Raw genomic sequence first — 26,455 nt, 5'->3', positions numbered from 1 at the left:
GTAATTCTTGCGGGGCTTTCTCGTAATCAAATGACAGTGGGCATGACACCAACTCCAGTGTTCTCTATCTTCTCAAAGACAGCGAATCTACGAGAAAATTCTCCATGCAAGTCACTCAAACTTTTGCTGTACTTTTCTGTCTGCTCTGGCGACATTTCCAAGTATTTCTGTGTTGGAAACGGAGCGAACACTTTTTGTTCTTAAATTGTTTTGAAAACAAGACTAACTTGGCTTTGAAAGCTGTCACACTAGAATACAATTTGTGTACAAACACATTCTTTCCTAGCAGCTTCACATTAAGTTCATTTAAACGTGCCAAGATATCCACACCAAAAGCAAGGTTTCACACCCACTTTGAATTCTTTAATTCAGGGAAATCGTTTTCTTCCTCCTGCATCTCCAGAAAAGTGTGAATTTCAACTCTGAGCTCTCCCACTCTCTGCAATACGTTTACTAGGTTGAGCCAGTGGAGATTTGTATGATAAAGTCTGGGTGTTCGGCACCAGTGCCTTCAAGAAGGGAAATGTATTGCCAATGATTAAATCTCCTCGCTTTTATGTAGTTCACTATTTTCACTACTGCGTGAACAACATGATCAATGTCCAGGACGTTTATGCAGAGGGCCTCCTGGTGTATAATACAATGTAGAAAAATCACCTCTTTATTAGGGTCATCTTCTTTTACTTTGTCCTGAATTCTTTTAAAAAGTCCTACGTTTTTCCCACTTAAATTTGGCAATCCATCTGCAGTTACGTTTGCCAGTTTACTCCAAGGGAGCTTCAGATGTGCAAGGCAGCAGACACCCTCTCATATAAATCCGATTGTTTAGTTGTGCCTTTCATTGATTCAATTGATAAAAAGTCATCTGATTTCAAATTTCAAAAATCAGTAACTGTGCTGTGTCCTTAATGTCAGTGCCATCAGCGAGAGCTAACAAAAACAACGTAAAGCCCTGTGCTTTCTTGTTCAACTCAGAAGCCAAATTTCACCAATCACTTCTACACATCGAGTAACAGTTCTTCGTGACAAACTAATGGTTCTCAAATTTTGTTTTGGTATTCCGGGCACAGCATGCTAGCAACATAAACCATACATTCTTTCAAAAACTCTACTTTAGCAACTTGTTTGTTTAGCGACTTTAAACGCCAGAACATAACTTGCCTTTGTAGTGGCTTCCTGAACTGTAGCTTGTTGCACGTAAATATTTTTGCTGAGCTTTTAAGTTTGTGGTGAGTTTCTCAGCTTTTCTTGCCCTTTCCTCAGTTGTTAAATTACTGCCATAATTAGGATAGTTCGTTGAAAAACGGTAAATCAAATTGTACTCCTTGAACACTGATCCTCGCCTCCTGACAAATCAGGCATACAGCCTTTTGAGTTCACTTTTGTGAAAAAATATTTTGCATTCCGTTCTTTGTTAAAAAACGGACTCTTTGTCCGTGTACAGGAGTTTGCCGGGGCTCGACCCGCTCCGGGGCGGCGGGGAGCCACACCGACTCGCTACCCGCTGGGGCTTGAGTGCTTTGTCTGGCTGCAGGGTCTTGCCCCGCAGCCCTTGCAGTCCTGAACGATACAGGAAGGCCGACCCTGGCTCAGGGCAGGCACCAACGTTCTGTCAGGGCTCAGACTCTTAGTCAGGGTTGAGCAACAGTAAACAAAGTATTTAAGCCCATGCTCTAGGTCAGGGAGGGGCAACAAATGCTGAGGCAGAGCTCAGGCCCTCAGGCAGGGCTGAGTAACAGTAATAGGCCTGAGCCTCAACAGGCCAGGGAGAGGGGGAGACTACCACCCACAGGTTGGGTGGCAGGGGGGACGCAGGCCCTCCCACTCCACTGTGTCCCAGCCCAGGGCCCTAGCAGAGGCAGAAGACTCCACTGCTTCGTCAGTGGGGATCCTGGCCGCAACACACTGACATCGGCTCTAGCAGTGCTGCAGCCAGACTGGGGTCGGCTGCCCCTGGGCTACTTCCACGCTCCCCCTCTGGGCCTACCTGGGTGCTGGCGTCGGCCTCGGGGGGATCCTGGACCATGGGTTTGTCTGGCCAGGGATCGTTTGGCAAGTCTAGGAGCTCCTCCGGATAGGAGGCGCTGGGCAGGCCCAGCAGCTCCTCGGGGTAGCGGGTGCCAGGCAGGCCCGGCGGCCACTCCGGGCTGTGGAGGCTTCCCAGTCCCGAGGTAGGCTGGAGACATCTGGTCTCTCCGGCTGCTGGGGCCTGACTGGGTTCTGAGGGCCCGGCTTTATACTTCCGGGTCGCCGCCTGACCCTCTGAGGGGTGGGCTCAGAATTCCCTAGCTCCGCCCACTCCGGCCTCTGGATGGGCTCTTCCCCTTCTGGGGTGGCAGGGAGCCCGCCCACCTCCTGGTTAACCAATATGGACTCACTACACTACACTTTTTGTTTTTTTTGCAGTGTTCATTTTTTAAAGGGAAAAGAAAATCCAAACTGCTGCCCTTATTTCAAACTGCTGTTTTACAAGATTTCATACACTGTGAAAAACCTGGGCCCTCTCTCTAGCCTGGATTTCTTGGTTGTCAGTGCCCCTGATAATTTTGAGCCATGGCATTCTGTCCCAGAACCCATGTGGACAAGAGGAGGCAGAGGCAGGTGTAAACTCATCTGTAACTTTATGTCCAACTCCCCCCCCCCCACCCCCCCCAAAAAAAAAGGTATATTTGAAATGTTCTTACTGTTGTACTTTGAGTTCTGTTTGCACTGTTGCATTCATTAAAAGTTTACATAGTAAGGGATGTTACCAAGGTGGGGCGGGAGGACTCATGGGATGTGGTGGAGGGGGGCTCTATAAGGGATGTTACCGAGGTGAGAGGAGGGGGAGATTCATAGGGTGTGGCATGGGGGGGGGGGGCTCTACAGGGCTGGTATTGGGGACACCAAGGCAGCCGTACCAGGCACCACCACAGGTGGAGGCTGCGGCCCCTGGGCAGTTTCGAGGCTCTCGAGGGTGGGGCCATAAGAGACCACGAGGGGATTGGGCATGCCGGTGTGGCGGGGGGGGGGGAGGGCTGCCATGTAGGGGCAGGGTTCCGATCCCGGAAACAGTGCGGTGAAGTCGCTCCTGCACAGTGTGGCTCTTCTGCGTGCCGGAAGGAATCTTCCAGGAAGATGGTGCTCATCAGTGAGTCGGGGACTAGGGAGCACCGGGCGGAGTGGGGCAAGCCCCAGACCCCACTCCTCACTGGGCATGCCGGAGTGGGACAAGCGCCCGATTCTGCTCCCCGGTGGGAGCTCAAGGTCCAGATAAAAACGTCTCATGAGCTGGAAGCAGCCCGCGGGCTGTAGTTTGTCCACCCCTGAGCTAAGAGGACTAATGTAATTCTTGGATGCATAAGCAGGGAAATACCAAGAAACAGTTGAGAGGGGGTATTACTACTTTATAGCGTTTTGATGAGTAGAACTGGTTGAAAATTTTTAATTAAAATGATTTTTTGATGAAAATGCCCTTTGTGCAAAATTGAAATATTCTTCAGAATTTTTAAACCTGGGAAACCTTAACTCACTTTCTAGATGTACAGGTGCCCGTAAATCTTTTGATTATATTGCAATACTAGAATAAGGTTAATCTAGCTCTAAATGATTTTTGCTTCCTATATTCTACAATAGTAAAATGTCTGTTATTGCTGTGGTAGATACCAACAACATTTAGTAGCATTTTAATTGGGAGTATGGAATGGTCGAGATTTTATTTTTTAAATCTCATCTCTCCAGTTCAAGATGAATCAGACTTTTATCACAATCTTTCAGGAAATTATTTTTTTTAACACAAATAAACATGGGATTATCTTGTGTTTACATATTGGACAGAGAAAAAAATGAACTGAAGCTGTTAAAGACTAATCCCGTTTCCTAGAAGACAAACAAGACAAATGCACACAAGAGGGGCTGAAAAAGAATAGAAAAGATAGAAAATGGTTCCTGTCGCTGTGTTGTCTCCACTAGTATCTTCACTGCTAGAGAAACAACAGCATGGCACATGGTCTTATTAGCCACTCTGAGACCTGGTAAACTTGTACCAGCCTCAGGCAGTTTAAGGAATTGCTTTCATCATTCTCTCTGGTCACAGGCTGACAGCAGTGTTGCAAAATATATAGTCTTGGCTGGCTAAGCCTGACTTTTATTAAACAGAAGGAAAAAGGAGAGGGATAGGAAAGAGAAGGAATAAGGTGTGGCAGGAAAAGGATACAAAGGGTGTGTGTGACAAAGTCTCACATCCTAGATGGTGTTTGGGATTTAGCTGGAGCCAGTGAAGGTATTGATGTCATCTGGGTCCCTCTCTTGGCCCTGACTGGTCAGGACATCTCTCAGGACATCTCTCAGGACGGGGCCAACAAAAGCCCCACAATGCCACAGTGGCTCTTGAGGTCCCAGAAGATGGTAGGTGTGGCAGCCATGATGGTGAAACTCTTGGCTAATCTTTGGCTAATTAGCTCTTGGCTAATCTTTGTTACGGAGTGATGAGCAGAATAGCCAATCCTCTAATTATTGGCCCTAATTTCTGACGCACCAATTTTGGTCTGTTGATTTTGGGACTCTCACTTTTCTTCTTTAGCAGGCATGATCTTAATTACAGTCCTTGAGTGATATCAGCAGGAGTTTTTGTTTGCACTAGTTTAATCTTTTTGTCTCACTTTTGCAGCTTTTCCCATCAATATTTTTTATTATAAATTAATGGAGATATCCTATCTCCTAGAACTGGAAGGGACCTTGAAAGGTCATCAAGTCCAGCCCCCTGCCTTCACTAGCAGGACCAAGCACTGCTTTTGCCCCAGATCCCTAAGTGGGCTCCTCAAGGATTGAACTCACAACCCTGGGTTTAGCAGGCCAATGCTCAAACCACTGAGCTGTCCCTCCGCCTCCGTCCCTCCGCCTATAGTGTTATAGGTTATGACACTATATAAACTTTCACTCACTTTTTACAGTTGAGTTCACAATTAGGATAAATCTGCAGGGCCAATTATTACAACAGTTGCTGCACAACATGTGAGTAAAGCACTTGAGTTAGCCATGAACATAAAGGAAAAGGCAAAATTTATCTTCAGCTAATGTTGAACAAGCCAGAAAAGTTTGGATTATATACTCTCCTGTGACAAGTTGGAAGCTTTCCCATGTCATTGCAGTCTACTTCTAAAGAAGCTAAACTCTCATTTAAAAAACAAAACCAAAAACCCCCTCCAAAACCAATTTAGCACTTTTGAAGAAAATATTCTAAATATGAACCAAATGTAAACTGATGCAGAGATGTCACCTTAAGTCTTCAGACAGTTGTGCCTCTGCTGCTGCTCAGAATTCTGACAAGTAGCTACAGGGTGAAGACTAACCAGAATCTTTAGTCTTCGCTGGTGCCATTCAGAAGCCTGTGAGCAGCAGGAAAACTGACAAGAGTTGGGAAAGTTTCATTTTGCTACTGTCCAGTTAAGCTAGGAGCAGCAGCAGAGGCAATCATTCTGTTCTACAAATATTCTTATACTGTGCTCATCTGAGCACCTTCCAGTAATACATTACATGAAGTGACTACTCATCGGTCATGTAGTGTTTGTTCTCTCATCCTCTTCTCAGGAGAAGGTGCAGTGCCTTTGTTTTGGTAAGTTGGTTTTTGTTTTTTGTTTGTTTTATCATACGTTTCTATGTATTGTTAGAGATGGCAGGGTGGAAGAAATGTACCTTGCACTCGGAGCAGAGAGTGATCTGACCAGTTTGCCTTGTGGCTACATGTAGATGTTGAAAAGGATTGGGAAGAAAATTGATCCTTGTGGGACTCCACAAGTGAGGGGTCTAGTGATGGGAAATTGCTCCTCTACCACTACTCCTTGGTTGTGTCCCTCCAGGAAGGACTCAGACCATTTTAGTTCATTACCCTGGACCCCTGCTCCCTCTCCCTGGTGAGACAGCACTATCTCATGGTCAGCAATGTTGAATGATGTAGAGAGCTCCAGCATGGATCTGTCTGTCCTTTTATCCATTGACAGGAGGCAATCATCCCTCAGTGCTACTAAAGTGGTTTCAGTTCCATATTCTGGCCTGAATCCAGATTATGACGGGTCTAGAATTTTAGCTTCAATTAGATGAGCTTGTAGTTGGCCTTTGGCTAGCTTCTCTTTAAGCTTGTTCAGGAATGGGAAGTTTGACATTGGGCAGTAGTTGGGTAGAACTGATTTGTCCAGGGTGGGTTTCTTCAGTGTTGGTCAAACTATTGTATATTTGAAGAAGGAAAGGAAGAATGAGGCGTTGTCTTTTCGGTCGAGAGTAGCACCAGTTGTTCATGCTTCTTTCACAAGCCAAGAAGGGTATATTTCAGATTTTCAAGGCTTGGGTCAATACTCCTTTAGGGACTCCTCTCTCATTGAAGCTATTAAGTAAAATACAGGACCAAAAATCAAGGGTTTGGGGTTTGTGTAGAGTAGTGTAGATATCCCTGTTGTAGTAGTCAAGATAGGTAGAGCAGTTGAGATAATTCCCAGTACTTCTCAAGGCCTATCTGATGTATGGTTGCACTTCAGTATATGACCTTATAATGCAGTGTAAGGAAAATATTTTTTAAAATAGCATCGGCAGTCCAACTACAACAACAAAGATGAATGATAAGTAACATGCTATATTTTATCATGGAGAAATGTGATACATAATCCAATATGGATAGAATTATCTGGCTTATTACCTTGAGACTGAAGAAAATTGATAGACAAAGAATAGCTTCTAACTTTCACTGTGTGTTCAGGGTCAATCAAAGACAGCATAGGAGCCATCTGAAATGTGACATTTATATGACATGAGGCAGTAATTTAGATTTAATGCTACAGAGGTAGCATTATTCCTTGTTGAGACACTTTGCTGCTCCTTAAATCTATATAGTTGTTTCTAGATAGTAATAAGACATTTCAAGCTGTGCTAAAACTTCAAAGCTTCTGAGCATTAGAATCTCTCTGAAGTGTTCACTATTACTGATGGTATGAGAAATAGGTCACCTGTAAGATTTTAGAAATGGCCACGTGTCACGTAAAGCAGCCTAAAGGTTCTTGGCCAAATTGTGCACTGATTTGCACCCTGTACAACCACCTTGATGCCAATAGGAATGCACAGGGATATAAGTAAGTTCAGAATTTGGCCATGTAATTTCAACTGGAAATTAGAAAAATCATCTCTCCTGTACATCTATATTCTGCATAGTGGTAAATCAATAAAGGTTGGATAATCAGTGTATTACTAGATCCCATTTATTTCCTATTTAGTTAGGTTCAGGCAGGTGACTAATCAATATAAAAGGCTCTTATTAAAAGCTACTGCTATTTATTATGATTAAGCAAGAGATAAAATCACTTAAGGAGAAAGAAGACAAAACTCAACATACCATGTAAGCAAAAATTGTAATTACAAATTATACAACTGCATTTCTTTTAATATAGAAATTTCAGTAATTGCAAAATGACAGATTCTTAGTACCAAGAGTTCTGTTTATAATAATGATATATAATTAACAGTGTAAACTTCAACTACTCTGTAAACAGATACATTGATAGTGAAGTGGAGGTGCCCTGTCACTCAAGCAGGCATTACCTCAAGTTTTCCAGGCAATTCAGACAGTGATAGGGGCCAAGACAGTTGAATGGCTTGAGTGGGGGAAATGGTGTGTTCCACAGCCAAAGAGAGATTGTCGTTTGGATATCCAGGGGTTTAAAGAGCAAGATATGATTATACCCCTCCATGAAGATACAATCTTATACATGCTCATTTTTTTCTTAATGTTTTATTGATCTTTACATTCTTAGAACTGTGTTTTAAAATTAATTATTTGAACTGGAAACCTGGGTTTGATTCCCAGTTCAGGCACTGATCTGTTTGACCTTACACAAGTATCTAGTGCACTGCGTAGGAAAGATAGGAAGTATGGCAAGAGACCACCGTAGCTTAACCAGGAAATCTTCAATAAGTCCTACAAAAAGTGGAAACTATATCAAATTATGAAGGATGAATATAAACAAATAATGCAAGTATGTAAACTAGCTAGAGACATAAAGGGTAACAAGAAAATATACTACAAATACATAAGAAGCAAGAGGAAGACCCAAAGACCAGGTAGGCCCATTACTCAGTTGAGGGTGCGGGGGAACAATAACAGAAAATGTGGAAATGGCAGAAGTGCCAAATCACTTTTTGTTTCAGTTTTCACCAAAAAGCTTGGTAACAACTGGACATCCAACTTACGTAATGCCAGTAAAAATGAGGTAGGATCAGAGGCTAAAATAGGGAAAGAACAAGTTAAAAATTACTTAGACAAGTTAGATGTCTTCAAGTCATCAGGGTCTGATGAAATACATCGTAGAATACTCAAGTAGCTGACTGAGGAGATCTCTAAGCCATTAGCGATTATCTTCAAAAAGTCGTGGAAGATGGGAGAGATTCCAGAAGACTGAAAAAGGGCACTATGTTTGCCCATCTATAGAAAAGGGGAATAAGGACAACCTGAGGAATTACAAATCAGTCAGCTTAACTACAGTACTAAGAAGGATAATGAAGCAAATAATTAATTAAGCAATCAGTTTGCAGACCCCTAGAAGACCCCTAGAAGATAAGGAGCTAAGTAACAATCAGCATGGATTTAAAGAATAAATCATACCAAACCAACCTAATAGCTTTCTTTGACAGAGAACCAAGCTGTGTGGATGAGGGAAGTGGTAGACATGGTATATCTTGACTTTAGTAAAGATTTTGATACTGTCACGCATGACCTTCTCATAAACAATCTAGAGAAATACAATTTAGATGGAGCTACTATAAGGTGGATGCATAACTGTTTGGAAAACCATTCCCAGAAAGTAGTTATCAGTTGTTCACAGTCAAGCTGGAAGGGCATATCAAGTGGGGTCCTGCAGGGATCAGTTCTAGGTCTGGTTCCGTTCAGTATCTTCATCAGTGATTTACATAATGGCATAGAGCAGGGGTAGGTAACCTATGGCACGGGTGCCAAAGGCGGCACACAAACTGATTTTCAGTGGCACTCACACTGCCTTTTAAATGAAGCTTCTTAAACATTTTTAAAACCTTATTTACTTTACATATAACAGTAGTTTAGTTATATATTATAGACTTCTAGAAAGAGACCTTTTAAAAACCTTAAAATGTATTACTGGCACGCGAAACCTTAAATTGAGTGAATAAATGAAGATTTGGCACACCACTTCTGAAAAGGTTGCCGACCCCTGGCATAGAGTGTACACTTAAAGTTTGTGGACGATACCTAGCTGAGAGGGGTAGGATTAAAATTTGGAATGATCTGGAGAAATGGTCTGAAGTAAATAGGATGAAATTCAATAAGGACAAATGCAAAGTACTACAATTAGGAAGGAACAATCAGTTTGTACACATTCAAAATGGGAAATGACTCTCTGGGAAGGAATACTGCGGAAAGGGATCTGGGGGTCATAGTGGATCACAAGCAAAATATGAGTGAAGAGTGTAACACTGATGCAAGAAAAGCAAACATTCTGGGTTGTATTAGCAGGATTGTTGTAAACAAGACATGAGAAGTAATTCTTCTGCTCTACTCTGCGCTGATTAGGCCTCAACTGGAGTACTGTGTCCAGTTCTGGGCACCACATTTTAGGAAAGGTGTGGACAAATTGAAGGAAGTCCAGAGAAGAGCAACAAAAATGATTAAAGGTCTAGAAAACATGGCCAATAAGATTGGAAGATTGGAAAAAAAAATGGGTTTGTTTAGTCTCGAGAAGAGAAGACTGAGAGGGGGCATGATAATAGTTTTCAAGTACATAAAAGTTTGTTACAAAGAGGAGGGAGAAAAACTGTTTTCCTTGTCCTATCAGAGGTTAAGAAGCAGTAGGTTTAAATTGTGGCAAGGGTGGTGTAGCTTGGACATTAGGAAAAACTTCCTAACTGTCAGGGTGGTTAAGCACTGGAATAAATTGCCTAGGGAGGTTGTGGAATCTCCATCATTGTGGATTTTAAGAGCAGGTTTGACACACACTGTCAGGGATCGTCTAGTTAGTCCTGCCATGAGTGCAGGGGTTGAACTAGATGACCTCTCGAGGTCCCTTCCAGTTCTACATTTCTATGATTCAAAGTCATTTTAAAAGTGTCCAAGTCCTATATTCAAAACAAATTTAGCAATTTAGGAGCCGAAGTGCCCAAATCAGTTTTGAAATGGGACTCTTCTCCCATAGTTTAACTGGTTTGTCTGTTTAAACTGTAAGTTCTCGGGTGTGTGTGTGTGTGTGTATATCTGTATAGCACAATGGGGACTATAGGGTACAATTGTAATAAAAATAACTTAATTATGCTGCTAATCTCACTGTAAACACTTGCAGGTTCCTTTTAAGGGCCTAAATCTTTTGCCGGTTTTGACACACACTTTTAGACAAAATGCAGCTTCCTTTATCAACTTTTTAGTTGCCTCTAGTTGCTGAAAGTACCTTGGATGAGTGTCTCCCCCGTGCCCTACTAAAATGGGCTCAGGAACAGCACCTTGTTAGAAATCCCAGCATCCTCCCCCTTCCTAGCAGTTGTGGGAGAAAAGGTAGACTTCCTGCTAGATTATTATCCTTGGACCTCGCTATTCTTGGTATGATCTGTATCCACCTCTGATCTTGTGGGTTCAGTCCTTCAGCTAGCATATACCTGATACATCTTTGAAGTCCTAGTTTAATGTTTGCTCTGAAATGAGAATTGCTATGGATAATTTATAGCTGGTAATCTAACTATTTAATTTTGTTCACTTTTAGACATTCCTGACATTGTGAATGGCAAACATCTTAATATTTTCAGGTGAGTTTCTTTTTGTTGTATTTAATTATTTGTGTTCTGTATGCACCCAACTGGACATCTCTTGAAATGGCATGGCATGTCTCACCTTTTTTTTAAAGCCAACCAGCCAACCCAGCATTCTACAAGAAGCAGTTGGTGGAGGACAGTGTTCTCTTGTTTGAAAGGAAACTGATGACATATTAGTGTACTCAATATTTTGCTGTTCTAGTTTTTTTCTTAGCTACTGCAGCCTAAAAATTGTAACTTACTAGCTAGTAACAATCAATTATTGAAATATTATAAGGTTTAAAGTGCTGAGACTGTTAGAATTGAGTTCATATAACTTCAGTGGCTTCTTTTTTTAGATATTTTCAAACAAACTTTTAATGTGGGAAATTCTCGGTCTATATTTTATCAATTCTTATAGCAAATAACCTTGGCGCATGCTCCTTTGAGAGATTCAGGGGATCAGAGTTATGGTGCTGAGCTTGATTCTTTTCTCCATGCATCAGCAAAGGCTCAGTAGGGTGCACTATAGAGTTAGCATGTTCCTTTCCTGAAGAAGAAAACATACTTTGAATGTCATTTTGGGAGACTCTTCTGGCCCCAGAGAGACCAACATCCAGTTCTTAACCGGGAGGACAGGCCAATATATAGGCTCAAGGCACAACGTTTAATGGTAAATGGGAAGATAGACGAGCACCACTCCTACCTGCCACATACACTCTCCTCCCTCCCCCCCCAAAAAAAGTCTAAATAGTTATCTGCATCTCACTCATCCTATCATGTAATAGTTTGAGTATTGCATTGTTTAGATATATCCTTAAGTAACCAATATGAGTTAGGGCACAGTTTTATCTTCTGATGGGTACATCATACAAACATGCATCCGACGAAGTGGGTATTCACCCACGGAAGCTTATGCTCCAATATGTCTGTTAGTCTATAAAGTGCCACAGGACTTTTGGTCGCTTTTTACAGATCCAGACTAACACGGCTACCCCTCTGATACTTCATACAAACTAGATATAGTAAAATCAGTAGTATTGCATGTGTACACCAGATGCAGTTGTTGATTCTTCCCTTTAAGTTTTCAATGTGATTTCCAAGATTTGCATAGCCACGGAATGCACAGCCATAAAATATCATTCCTGCCAACAACTTAGAAGACATTGTAAAATGATTAGACATTTATATGGATGAGAACTGGCTCAGAAAGTTAATTAAAGGAGATGCAACTATTTTTTTTTTTTTTTTTTTTTGAGGGATAACACGTTTCTAAGCATTAGCCAGCCACTAAGTCATGGAGACTGGAAAGAAACTTTCTGTATGGACAGGTGTCATGGTTACAGGTTAAACTGTGGTTTTTGTCCCTCTTGAGAGCACCCCTTAGGTGACAAGCCTGGCTTCCACGGCATGCTCTGGGTGGAAGCATACAGTTCAACCATTCTGGGACTGGATCTCTGTGCTGCAGCCACCTACCCTGTTTCCTAACTGTGTTAATGTGACAGGCTCTGCTGGGTTTGGCACCTGTAAAAGTTTCCCTTCTGGAGCTTGTGACAATATAAGTGTGCAGTGACAGAAACAGCATCTTCAAAACAAAACATCATTTATTCTTTCATCCTAAGGTACAGAGCTTGCAGAACAAAAGGTCAGAAAAACAGAGTCCTGATATCTATTTTTCTATACCTACATCTTAATCTTTCTTTGCAAGAATTTGTAAGTTCAATTGAGTCTAGTTAACTCCTCCCCAGAGACAGAACCAGACTGTCCTGCTCGTAGCATGTTCTCTTTCAGTGTGTCTCTTAGCTCTCACTGACACTCCCTGGGCAGCCTCCCCTTCCTCCCAAAGACATCATTTTAAAGATTTTTAGGATCCCCTTTCATACTAGGCCTAGTCTGGGGGAGAGTAAACTGTTTATAGCCTACCATCCAGGCTAAGAAGAATTTCCCTGTTATTTCCTCGAGGATTCTTATCTGTGTCATTGTTTTGCCTTCCTGCTTGATTCCTTTAACAATCCTATTGATTTAACTCTGTGCATTGAGGGAGGAGAATATTACGGACAGCCTTAAGGGCATATGATATTTATAAAAAAAAAAAAATACCACACATAAATCCCTCTTTCTCCACAACATGCTATTTTATAATCGGAGTTTCTTGGACCTTCTTTTGATACTGAATACAGGAGGGTGGACTAGATGGACCAGTGGTCCAATCTGATATGGTAATTCCTGTGTCCATTTGTAAAATGAAATCCTTAAGGATGGATTTTCAGAGTTGCTGAGCACCTTCAAGTCCTTCTCACTCAGAGCAAGTTACGGGTGCTCAGCATTTTAAATGTTTGTTTAAAAATTCAGCATAATAAACTAGCATTTTCCCATGGCAATGCAAAACCGCAATAATAATCCAGTCAGACTTAAGGCAAACTATACAGTCAAGAGCTACATTTATCTAAGAATAACTATAAGAAATCTTAAGAATTGAGCAGTGCAGTGGATTAAGTACCACAGCTCAGTCTGCTCTGTCCATTAGGCAGAAGGCTTTGGAGGATTTCATCTGTGTGGTAGGAGTTAAATTTAAAGGCACTAAACCTCCAACTGCCATGAGATCAGGAATGTATAGAGTGACTTACCGTACCATGAAAATTCTGACAGAAGGTTTCTGGTTTATTACCTTGTTAGAACCACAGCAGATTTGGCCATGGAAAAAAAAAAAAAGGCTATTGCCCTTGAGAAAAATCATCCACCAACTGCCTTTAGTATACTCAAACAGCTATAATTTTGAACCTGGGCCTGATGTGATTATTAAATGAGTCCTTCCTCCTTTATGCAGCCTCAAGCCTTTTGAAAGTAATAGATTCAGTTCGTGAATTTAAATTACACATGCATTGTATCTCCTTGGAATCACTCATACAACATTTTTACATTTCTCATAGATCATAATGAACTACTGTTTTCCAGTAGGTGGAATATTAGCTCTGCACAGTGAGCACCCAAATGGGGAAGTTGATCCAACTGCACTCATTACGTTGCACAAAAGGAGTTAAATCTGTCAAATCTAAAACCAACTGGTTCATAGTCAGAAAGGTACAGAATAGAAATTGACAGTGGGAGTAGAATGAGTAATATATGTAACTTACATTTTGTCAGCGTTTCTTATCCCACAGAATCCTAAAGCACTTTACAAACTAGATAGATACGTGAATCACTTAATTCATCACTGGAAGCAACCAGATGTGCGTTGAAAAGTCATAACGGTTTTAATTGCGCTCGGCAGCAGTATACAAGTTCAGGACAGGAAATGAAGAACATTGTATCTAATTGAAACTGCAGGGGGGATTTAAAATTGTTAGTGTAAGTTAGTAAGGCAGACTTGCTTGACTTAATATTTTCTCAGGGGAGCTGGATTAACACTGCTATTCTTTAAAAAAAGTTTCTTGATTTATGCCTCATCAAAAAGACAGCATCAGCGTCCCCTCATATGACATGCTGGGGCACTGGGCAAGTACTGACTGTCAGGGAAGAATGTCACTGCTATAAATGGCTAACATCACTTCCCTAAGAACCTTATCAAAATACAGACCAGACCTTTTTTGGCTGAATTCTTACCATGTTTCAGCCCAATGCTGTATAGATGTGTAAACACACTGCAATTAGTGTGGTATACAGTAGCATGCATTTTAACAAACTTTAATCTTCCCTTATACAGTCAGTCCTAGGTTTGTTAACCCTTTAAGCACTGACCTCTCCTGAGCATCCCCATCTGCTTATTTTTAACCCAGCACCCCACTCCTGCTAATCATATACACCTTCTCCTTGCCTGTTGCTTTCTTATCTCACAGTTGGATAGTTGCTGGCTTGGGGTTCTTTTTTAGATTCCCCTGCTGATCTGCTATCCCAGCTGACAAGTACCCCCCTTACAGATTTCAGGGTGAGTGTAGAACAAGTGGGAGGAAGATGTATCATTTGTAGTAGGCACCTGCTTGTGCACGCATGAACCAGTAAAGGTTTGAGGAGGACAGAGCACATTGGGACTGATGTCAGGCTAAGGCTAATGCAGCAAATCCTTTCTGGTTCCAGACTTATGCCTCTACCTGACCTACCTGAAAACCCTTTTCAGTAACCAACAGTAGTTAATTTTTCTGGGTTCTGAATTTTAAACATTAATTATTTTCTATTATATCTTATTTTCTTTAAGAGAATGGGATGGCGATCTGAAGAAACTGCCAAACATTAAAATGAGAAAAGTCTCTACTAAAGATGCTGTTTGCAGTAGGACAGAGGTGGCAAATGGGGAAGCTGAAGAGGAATTAGATGCAGCAAAAGACATAGACTAATGAGTACCAGCCAGTACAAAAGGTGAAACAGCTGAAAGGGACTACCAGGAACCTATTTGAACTATCACTGGAAGCAAGAATAAAGCTGGTATTTTCAAATTATATTTGAGAAGACTTGGTTCGTTGAATATTTGATTAGTTGATTGTGCTTCACCCTGGCCTTAAGTTATGTAGTGAAATTTCAGCAAGCAGCATGTTAGATTCAGTGTGGTGCTTACTTAGAGAAAAACGAATGAAGGCTTTAAAATCTAAAACTTTCAGAAAATCTCCATTTTCCCCCTACCTCTTCCATCCTAGCTTCTCTTGAGAGTGCAAGCCCCTGGGTATGGGTTGGTGGGGAATAGTTATCTCTAGCCTAATGGCTGTGGGACAGTGCACTCGCTGTGACTCGCCTGTTTTGGCAAATGTCATGGGGGGAGGAGGGGCTGGATTTTCTTGGTAGTGTCCACTCATTGGATGATGATAATGAGAACATAAATGTCATTTAATTTTGATAAGTAGGTAAGATACTGTTATACAGCAGACTACCTTTACCCATAACTTGGTCCATTACCTGTGGCCTCTAAGTTAAGATAAAATGGTACTAAATATGTGACTTAAATCTATCCCCATAGCCACCATCTCCAGATTTTCTTTACTGAGCCAGCAACCAGGCCCTCAGCAAATTGTGCATTTGCAGATGGTGGCTGATGCTCAGGTAATGGCTTAGAGAAGCAGGCTTTCATACAGCCTCATGTTAACACACTTGAAAAGGAGCATCAAAAATTGGAGGAAGGTCTTTTGGAGCCTCCTGTAAAGCAACCCTCCACCACCCTTTGTGCCTAATTTGGACCCATCTTTCAGGGAAGCCCTTGTCAGACTTGAGAACAAGCAAAAGAGAGAACAATAGGAAGAATTTCCTTCTCTACCCACGTCCTTTAAGCGCGCAGGCCCTGCCGTGTAACTAAGAAATGTATGTCAACCTAGAAGCATAGTGTCCCATTTAGTGATAAGGGATATCCATAACTTGATCATCAGAAGGGTTCCTAGATCTACAACTGCATGAACTCAAGAAAAGCCTTTAACTCTAGGGCTGTAGAGGCAGAATGTATTTCTGCCACTAAAAGCTATGTGCCTAAATTGACCATTTTCTGATGCTAGGGGTAGCCAGTTAACCATTTTATGTAGGAGATTTTATTGCCTTCATTACAAAGACTGAGTTGATCACTAAGCTGAGACACTGTTGGTTATTTGGTGTGGCTTAGTAAATAGAATACTGGACTGAGGTTCAGGACACCTGGGTTCTCTTCCCAGCTTTACTACTGGCCTACTGGGTGACCCTGGTAAGTTACTTCCCTGTGTCTGTTTGCCTATCTATAAAATGAGGATGATGAGGCTTATTTCCCTTGTAAAGCACTTTGAGATTGACAGATGAAAAGTGATGTGTAAGAGGTAAATGATAGTATTTGTAGCATTGCTAGCACATTTACATTTACATAGGGAGTAGGGCTGGCTTTGAGGCAGAGCGTGGAAGACCCTAAAATCCTTTCCCCAATGAAGCCTTGAGCTAGCAGGGAGGGATAAGGGGAAGCAAGGCGCACCTGGGAAGGAACCGTCTTCAGGGAGGGGATGTCTCCTCAAGGGCTGCCTTTCACATTTTTGCTCAGTTAATCCATCATTCCCTAAGGCTGAACATCTGAGCATTCTCATTCGTCCGTGCTAAAATTTTATTGCCTGCTCTACACATCCTGCATTGATTTAACTAGAGATGTGATAACTGATTTAGTTAAACTGGTGCAATGTATGTATAATTGCTCTTAACTCTATTTAAATCTGTCTCATCTGCTTAGCTTGCCTAAAACCTGAACTCATCTCACAGATCTAAATCACCAATAGACCTGTGTCCACAGAGCAGGTTTGGGGTTTTTTTGGTTTAAAAACCAGTTTTAGTTGAATTGGTGTAACTTCCATATGTAGACAAGCTCGATGTTTCACTGTGGCGATAAAATCACTGCCAGAAGTCCTTTTTCTTCCGCATTTTCTTTTAATGGGATGAATAAAAGGGGCAGTAAGCCTTATTCTTCCTGGAATGACTTGAAAGGCTAGTTTGTCATTGTAAAAGATGTGGTGTCCTTAATAGCACTGTGTTAAGCTGACATTTGTGTAAACATTTTTTTTAAAATGTATGCTATTCGGAGTCATGGAGAATATTAGATTAGCTGTCTAAGTCTTTCCACGAACAATTCCATTAAAACAAAAGGCAATATATAAAGCAAATGTATAATCTGTAAAGTTAACTTGACAAAAATTGAGCAGTCTTGAAATAATTTGTAATACTCGCTGCTCATGTTATGCATTTTAAAATAAAAGCAAAATGAGATATAGAAATCAATTTTTTAATTATAATCTCATGTACCCTGTGTTCCTTTTTGCTATCATATCGACTTCAGTTTTTTAGACTATTATATAGGTCACACAGGGAAATGAAAACTTCTCCAGCTAATGAAGAGAAAAATATTTTTTATATTGATGTAGGCAGAAAAATTACTATAAAAATGGCAAGATCTTACATAGGGAACAGATAGGATGACTATCTGACTCATGCTGGCAAAGGCAAATTGTTATCAAGTGTCAGTACAGAAAAATGAGCTGGATTTTATTCTGTCTTGCACATCATCAATTTGTTGAGTAAGTTTTGACTGCAGAATCTTTATATGGTAATGATGGAAGAGAGAAACTCATGTTGACTTTAAATTTCTAGGTTGAGAATGTTATTGAGACAGAAAATGAATATAGAATCCCATGATGTCATTTTTATAGTAATCTTTCTGACAATTACTGTGCTTTACAGCCAGCTGGATTGAAGAGCTATTCCTTCTCCGAATGCTATAAGGATGCTTTGATGTTCTGTTGCACTTACATTCTCTTTTAAACGAAAATATATACAGTGACTGCCATTAACATGAAAATTTTGACTTCTGTCTAATTACTCCAGTGTTTTTCTATGTTTAGACATAGATTGCTTTAATATAGGAAATACCGTGGAAATGTTACTTGCAGAAAGTAGTTATAAACTTTGTAATGTTAACCACTGTAGATGGGAGGCGCTCTGTGTTCATAACTAAACTTTATCATACTCTTAATTAGAAAATCCAAAAGAAGTTCTCTTTTTCAGAATGCTGTGGCTTGATTTTTCCCCTCACCCAAATACCTGAGGATTTTTATTTAGTTTTAGGTAATTGATTTTAATGGTGTTTAACTGCAAAGTTTTAAGTGTTACAGTGAGTCTTTGTTTTAGCTAGAGGGACTGAAAACAAGTTGTGTACAAAACTTCAAACTAGCGTAAGGGCTGGTCTTTAAATTAATATAGCTCAAATAAGATAGGATGTGAATTTAAAGCAAATGAATGATGCCTCATTAATTCCACGTGTGGACACTTATTCCCGAATAAGAGTGCTTTATTCAGAATTAATTTAATCAGAGGATTAAGCTAATTCTGGAATAAGAGCATCCACCCATGGGGCTAATCAGGGGAAAAGAAACTGCTGCTATGGCATCAGTTAGTAGATGACTAAACTGGTATATCTAAGAAGCTTTCAAAGATAGGGGCCTTTCTTCCTCCCACCCCCCATTCCTACTCATTCATTCAGAGGCATGGAAGCCTCCTGAAGGATCATCTCTAATATACAAAAAGGAGATGGAGGAGAGGCCACCTGGTCATGTTTTTTCACATCTTCACCAAGTTTTACAAATTAAATGTGAAGGCCTCCTCTGCCACTGGAGGAAGAGACCTGTATGCTAGTATTCACCCTGTAACTGATGTATTTTTAAAAAAAAAGACAGTATCTCATCATTTGTTTCCCATGCTGGTGACACACTGCTTTTGGATATCCCATTGTAATGGATCTGCAGGCTTTCACTGTGAAGAATAGGAAAATTTGCCTTAACTGGGAATCACCTTTTTTCTAGCATGGAAGTCAGCAGATCCAACCCACCCACCACAATGTTATAGTTCTGAGGGAAACTTCAACTGTTGCCCTCTCCTCCATTTTTTTTTTTTTGTCGGGCACATATGTACATATATATCCACCGCTAATTGGGGTGGAATTTGAAGTTATTCTCCATCAGGAAAAGTTTATATAAATTTTTGTTCTACCTCATAACCTCTGAATTAAGGTTTAAAGTAATTACTTCTAGAGCTGCTTTGTAGAGCTTGCTAACTGGGTCTTCAAGAATGTGGCCTCTCCCAGCCTGCTTTGACTGACCTGATATCTGCCTCCAAGGAGCTGCAACTATGAGTAAGACCCATTATAATGGAGCTGTAGACTCTCACTATAAAGGAGATGTTCAGGTAGGTTTTTTAAAAAAAGGTTCCTAATTTGGAGCCTCATAATACCATTTTAGTAAGCTATTCCACAGAGTAGAACTGTACTTTAAGCACCTACACTTAAACTGTTATCTTAAAAATCTGTGTATAGTGGTATGAAAATACCCTGTGCAAAGTGTCATGAGGCATATAATAAAACTCTGCTTACAACTTTACAAAACTACTCAGTAGAAAATCCATAGTTAATCAGAGTAACTCTTAATTACCTGTAATTCAAATACTCTGACCAATTTTCTACATAAATGGAACAGCTGTGTCATTCTGTAACTAGTTCATTGTTAGAAATGAACAAATAGAATTACTAAACCAATATTTACATAGAGAGCCTGGACTAAAATACTGGTCTCTCATTCACTGCTCTAAAAACATAGGCTTGTTCCAGTTGAGGTAAAAGAAGCTCTCGGTTATGCTGTCAGCCCTGATTTATATTCTTGAAGCTACATGCTCATTGAGAATGACTGGGTCACCGTGCTATTCCCTATCCTACTATACATGTAATGTGATCTTTTCCAAAATTCTTATTTCTTTTGCAGCTTTAGAAAGATAAGCAGTAAATGTCAAGGTGAGATTGCTAACAGTTATCAATAAAACCTTGCCCGAGCTTCCCCTCAGACTGGTTTATTCCCAGGGTTGCTCACTGCAGGGTTTCCTGTATCTAGCTGTTTTGCCTCTGAGAGCCACTGAGCTTTTATTGGTTGCTGAACTGGTTCAAGTGAAACCCACCTAATTTTGTTACTAAAGAGAGACTTACAGACAGCATGTCTGGCTTTAGGAACCTCTCACTTTGCTACAACAATTCCTGTGTAAATTTGTTTAAGAACAACCTAATTTCTTCAAATTATAGACTATGTACTAGCTCTTAAGGAATTTTAACTATATGGCAAGTTCGAAGGAGTAGTAAGTTAGTTTTTGCTTTCTCCAAGAGCTTCAAACGGCACTCAAAGCATCAATTGGAATAAACAAAAAAATGCTGTTTTAATTCCCATTTCCTCAGTGTAACTATAGAAGAGGCTGCTCCAGAGGTACTGCACACAGCTTACCAAAAGGTATGTGAATTCTCAGGCAAAGTGATCAACCGCACAATCCTACGATCAAGTTGAAAGTGTATCAGGAAATACCTAGTGCTGTGGAAGGTAGGGTGGAGTTCTGATCATCTCTAAAGTTGCAGCCAAGTTCCAACATAAGCCTTAGTTTAGCTGCCCGAACTTTAGCAAAGGACAATTTTTTTTTTTCCTGAAAAGGTAGAAAAAAAAATTGGCCAATGTGTTTGAGCTAAAAGGTTACCCTTGACAGATACTAGTCAAACATTACTTCAGGTTACCCATAATTCCCTACTTTTAAAATAAATTTAGCTCTGTATTTGTATACAATAGATAAAAATGACTGAACTGCTTCTATTAAACATGTAGATCTGTTTAAACTATGAAATTTTCTTTACACTTTGGCAAAGCTGGCTTAGATGTTCTCTCAAGGAGCACTGTAATCCATTGGTCTTAGAGGCAATGGATACCATTTAATGTGAACACCCCTTCTCCAACACTTTAGATGTCATTAGATAATGTCAGACTGCTTTGTTTCAAATAGATTATCCAGAGCATAGTTGTAGAAGTCTATCATATGAAAATGATGGGGCCCATGCTTGCTGGAATTCTGTGCAAAGGGGCTTTAAAAACTTAACCAAAATCTGGGTGCATAGCTTAAGACAATGGGGAGGGGGCAGAAAGATGGAATCCTCCCAACAAATTCAGTTATAATTATGCGTGGAGTTCTGCCTGTGGAGAAAAATGGGATGTGAAAATGTTTTTTCCTGTTGAAGGAATGTCACAAAGCAAACATAAATTTTGCATGTTTGCTTTAACAAAGCAAAATCGTTTTTCTTTTGGAAACTTAAATATACTATATGGTGGTAAGATCATTTCTACCACTTAAAAATACATATAAAATATGGAAAACTGCAGTGGTTTGGGTCATTTGTTTAATACAAATACAAATTTGTTCTACAACAATTAGCAGTTATATTAATTTTGTTTCCTTTAAGCTCCCGCCCCTTTCTTTCAGTACATATTCACTCACAAAAAACAACCTTTTTTGGAAAAGAGAATGGGGTTAAACAAGTAATAACTCTTAGTTCCAAGTATTACACGGTGTAAAATATTTTCTTCATAGATGAAGTGTCACTGCAGTGTCCAGATATATAAAAAAGGGCTTGATCCAATGATGGGGAATGTATTGTTGTGGACAGACCAGGAAAATAAACATTTGCTTTCAAGCTATAGCGCTATGTGAAATAGTACCATTGGACTGGGTAAAAATCCTCATCAGACTAATACAGAGGTAAGTGGTGCATTGTCACTAACTGTTTTAAAATGAGTAATTGAAAGCATTAGTTCTGGAAATTGAAACAAATTTTAAGAAACCAGGAAAGAAGCATTTTGTTTATGTTCCACAATTCCTCACTAGTAATTCTGCAATCGTTATCCTAGCAAAACTGCCACTGAAGTTAAAGGGAGTGTTGCTCAAGCACGAGGCAGAATTTGACTTCATATCAGTGCAGTCTACCTGGGACTGACCACAACCACAAAAGGGCAGCTCGCAATGAGTGTTCATCCCACAGCCTGATCCTGCAGTTCTTAGCCAGTCCAAATTCCATTGAGGTCAGTGGTGTTTTGCCTGAATGAGGACTGCAGTTGATTACTGGGCCTAGGCACTGTGGTTTAGCTACTTATGTATATGTAGGTTTTTACTGATCTTTAACTTCTCAAAATAACATTTCATAAAAGAAAAGCATTAAATTACTACTTGCCAGTGAAAAACCGTGTTTTTTGTGGCACAGAATCCTCAAGTGGACTACACTGATTGGGTTCATACAGAACATTATACTCTCTGATAGACAAGGATGGCAGATGTTTTAAGATGAAGTGTTGTCCAGTACTTACATTCTTGACCCATTTTCATGTGAAGTTATTCATGCAAGCCTGTATCCCTAACACCTCAGTGTAAATAATCTTTTTGCTGGAGACAAATCTTATACTACTAGGTAAATGTGGCTTTGAGTATATAGCTAAATCTCTACCCCAGACCAGAAGAAAGAGCTCTGTGTAAGCTTAAAAACGTATCTTATAATTGACCAATTTCTGCTGATGAGAGAGACATTACTTCACCTACCTTGTCTCTCTAAAAGCAATCAAGTCAACTGTAACTGACAGAGGGGATGAGAGAGGATTTTAACAGTGCTTAAACTGGGAAAAACTGAAGGGCCTTAACTGAAACATTCCTGAGTTTTACAAAAAAAAGTTATTAGGCTTCTAATGATTTTTTTCATCTGAATTTTGGAAGAAGTGGAAGAGACAAGGGCATCTTCTCCTTATGCTGCCGCCTCTGTCTCTTCCACTTCTGGGCTTTGCCAACCTGGCCAGCTCAGTTTGTGAAGCTACCATCTCTGCTTCCAGAGCAGGGAGCCAGGTCAGAAGTATGGGAATTACTTGAATACTGGCTTATGTACTATTGTCAATCTCATGCCCACTACATACACATTTCCAGCTATACAGAAAACATGGATAAAAGTTAGGGAATTACTTTTCATACTAAAATGGGCTGAAAATAAAAAACTGTATCTGACTACCTTTTGGACGAGTAGGGGCGTTCTGAAAGTTAACAAAAAAAAAAACAGGAGCAGTGATATTTACCCCATATTTACTCAGAAAAGTGCAAATTTAATTTTTTTCTGCAGATTTTCAATCTTTTCAAATTTTTGTAACTAACATTTTCTGGAAATTTATCAGTTTAACTAAATAAAAACTAAAAGGAAAGGGCCTCAATAATGCTGTAAGGGATTAAAGGCCTAATTCTAGCCCCTGTAGTCAATGGGAGAATTACAGTTGTGTTCAGTGGGCTTTTGAGTAGACACTAAATACTTCACTTTCCCTAAATTCTCTTCAGGGGACAATTTCAGTTGAAGTATATCTTCTTTTGAACTGAAACTAAGACTCAATTGCACAGTACTTGCAAGACAACTGCCATTTAATGATGCTTTAAGGTTAGAAAACCCAGGATAATTACATTCTGCAGGGTAGATTCTGCTTGATACATTACATCCACAAAATGATTGGTTTGATTTCCTATCCTCCCCTCACATGCACACACCAATTTCCTAAACACAAGATCAAAGAGGGCCTTAGTTTACTGTAGTCCCCAGACTTACTCAGACTTCTTCTGGCCACTTTCCCTCTCCTGTCCCAATAATAAACACCACAGCAATTGGAAGTGAATCACAAAATTCTTTATGTAACTCACCTTTGTTGGACATCATTTTATCTACATTTATTTATCTATTGCACTCTTTAATGTTATTCACACTTCAGTTTTACATGAAAATGCTCAAAACACAAAATTAACAACTGAACTGTTGAATCCCTAATCGCACAGTCTTATCCTGAACAGAGGAGAACTATCCAGTCAAGTCAGAACAGGGCGATACTGGCATCTTTTAATAGGTCCAGGTATGCTCTTTTGTGATACCTTAATTGTTGAAGCATGAACTCTTAAAAAATTCTACCTCTGCCCCCCCACACTTTAACTGTCATTCCTAGGGGTGTGAGGGTATAAATTCATTTCATATTCTTTTGTAATGAACTGCATACTTCAACCTGTAATGCCTCTGATTATACTTCGTCTTTTTGCATTTTGGAGAAAAACTTTTCTATATATCCTTTCTATATATATAGGCAGAGAGTTCATGTTAATTCACCACTTAACAAGTCTTTAAGATAAGCAGCACTAAAAGTGTTGTTCCAGATGTAGAGCCAATAATTTTAGCCTTGTCGCTAAATAATACTTGTATTTTATGGGACCAAGGAAGTGTTTGAGGCAGTTTGAAGACTACTTGTTGAAATTGCTTATTTTGCAAAAAAAAAAAAACAACAAACACACATCCTTAGCTCACATGGCTGCCGAAACATTCAGGCTCCACTGTAGCCATTCAACGATTACTTTAGAAAGAGAGTGACATGGTGCAGGTCTGTTTACTTTGTTGATTTAAGTTTAATGCAAATGACTTTTTAGTAGTGTCACCTTGAAGTGTATTTTTAAGATGATTAGCGAATAAGATGCCTAGTGGTAACAAATAGAAAGTTGTTGATGTTTTCTGTAACAGAACAAGTCTGTTTTCAATTCCTCCTGATCATCAAGTTAAAAAGGTCATTTTGTCATGTCTGTGAGAATTGTTCTCTGTTGTGCTTTCTACATTTCCACTACACCTGGCTGACTGAGAAACTATTTCACAAACGGTCACATTCCATAAGTAATGCATGTTGCTTCACTGTATCCATTTCCCTGGTCAGGGTTTTTTGTTCTTTTATTTAAAATGCATGATTGTAGTAGCTGTGGTGTAAAAAACACACACACACACTGTCATTGAAGAAACAATGCCACCTCTGTCAAACTGGCATGACCTCAGAGGTCATTTCTTCAGCTGATTGCTGAGAGTTTGTACCTGTCTGTGATACTGGCACTACCACAGCATCCTTGATTTCAGAGTTCTGAATGCATGAAGAATTCTTCTCCAGTTTTTTGGCAGTGTCCGGGCAGTTTTGAACAAAGATCACTCGATTGTAAGCCTTCAATCTGCGCCACAACTGAATGTAGACTTTACACTGTACATACATGAAGACTAGGCCTCCAGTGAACCCAATTGCTACCACAACCAGTTTTGTCCAAAATGGCCATTCAAGGACACCTTTCAAACAAACAAATTACAATTAATATCATCATAATTTCATCATGTCTTGCTGATTCTTGTCTTTTCTGTAGCCTATACATTCCAGTATTGCATAAGGTTGACATGTTATTCTTTTCAAAGGTTCTCTAATGCTGTTTGTACTGTATGTATATAGTCACACACATGATGTGCAGCTGTTGTTATGGTAGAAGACAGCACCTGTTCCCTTGATCCTAGAAACATCTAGCACATTAGGGGATTTTTGGTTTAACAAGGAGTGCAGTAGCAGGTCCTATGACAGAAAGAAAAATGTCTGTTGTTTCTAGTAAGGACAGTTATACGTCCCTTAATTGTACCCATGCCCATAGTATCTATGTTAAGTAGGCAGAATGTTATTATCTAAACTGGAATGGCCAGATGACTGGGCTTTAGCCCTACTACTGAAATATATTTTTTTTTTAAACACATTTGAAGTTTGATGGCTGGTCTACAAGGAGACTCAAGTGTGCCACAAGCCAGGGTATGTAAAGTGTACTGGTCTGCTACACACTAAGTTCCTGCATGGACTCTGCTACCATGCACAAAGTTTCGTAATGAGTGGTAGCAAGGTCCACAGGGCCACTTGGTGCGCTGTAGTTTTACATCCTAATGGTCTGTAAATATACCAGGCACACCCTATTTTATACCTCATTGATGTCCTCTTGGTATGGTGCTGTAGCATTGGTTCAGTAGCAAATGAGTGGGAAGAAATCAACAGTACCACAGTTTTTGTTTTTTTTTCCCCTTCTCTAAATCAATACATTGCTATTTTCCTACTTAGTTAAATAAGAACTTTACAGTTCCTGGTATTGTTTTTGCTCATTGTACCCTTTGCTCTCCATTTAAAAACAGGAAAAACTCTTGAAAGGTCTTACTGTAATTGTAGAAAAGTCTCTATTGGTGATGACACTAAAGCTACAGAACAGAGAATTTGAACTCAGTAATGATATGAGTAATGATTCACTTTAGCCTAGAACTAGTCTTAGAACTTTACAAAATCAATTACTGCTATACTGGGAACAGCTTTATAATCACAGGATAATTAACATCACTGCAGCTGCTTCTTCATATGTTTAGCAGTATGACTAAAATGGGGGGGAAAACCTCAGTTGTGCATTACTGCATCAGATCTAACGATGACAGTGTTGGCGTTAATACATAATATGCAAATGTGTGGTTTTGATAATGCATGTCATAAGCCTCTATCAATGCTGCTTTCTAGATATTTTACTT

General features: G+C 40.0%; 2 protein-coding genes across 4 annotated transcripts in view; one reads left to right on the top strand and one right to left on the bottom strand.

The window, feature by feature from the left end:
• The window catches only part of TMA16 (translation machinery associated 16 homolog), a 49,547-nt gene extending 34,344 nt beyond the window's left edge, over nt 1-15,203 (top strand). Inside the window, exons 6-7 of the mRNA XM_054029957.1 lie at nt 10,743-10,785; nt 14,963-15,203. Coding sequence (XP_053885932.1) covers nt 10,743-10,785; nt 14,963-15,101 — 182 coding nt within the window. The 3' untranslated portion in view covers nt 15,102-15,203. The remainder of the gene's footprint in view (nt 1-10,742; nt 10,786-14,962) is intronic.
• Nucleotides 15,204-23,724: 8,521 nt separating this feature from the next.
• Nucleotides 23,725-26,455, bottom strand: part of MARCHF1 (membrane associated ring-CH-type finger 1) — a 234,781-nt gene continuing 232,050 nt past the window's right edge. For all 3 annotated transcript variants that reach the window (XM_054030754.1, XM_054030751.1, XM_054030753.1), the window contains one exon: nt 23,725-25,201. In XM_054030754.1, coding sequence (XP_053886729.1) covers nt 24,903-25,201 — 299 coding nt within the window. In that variant the 3' untranslated portion in view covers nt 23,725-24,902. The remainder of the gene's footprint in view (nt 25,202-26,455) is intronic.

The sequence above is a fragment of the Malaclemys terrapin genome, chromosome 5, assembly GCF_027887155.1.
Source record: "Malaclemys terrapin pileata isolate rMalTer1 chromosome 5, rMalTer1.hap1, whole genome shotgun sequence".
Taxonomy (NCBI): Eukaryota; Metazoa; Chordata; order Testudines; family Emydidae; genus Malaclemys; species Malaclemys terrapin.
The sequence above is the reverse complement of the archived record's forward strand: the minus strand, read 5'-3'. Positions and strand labels throughout refer to the sequence as shown.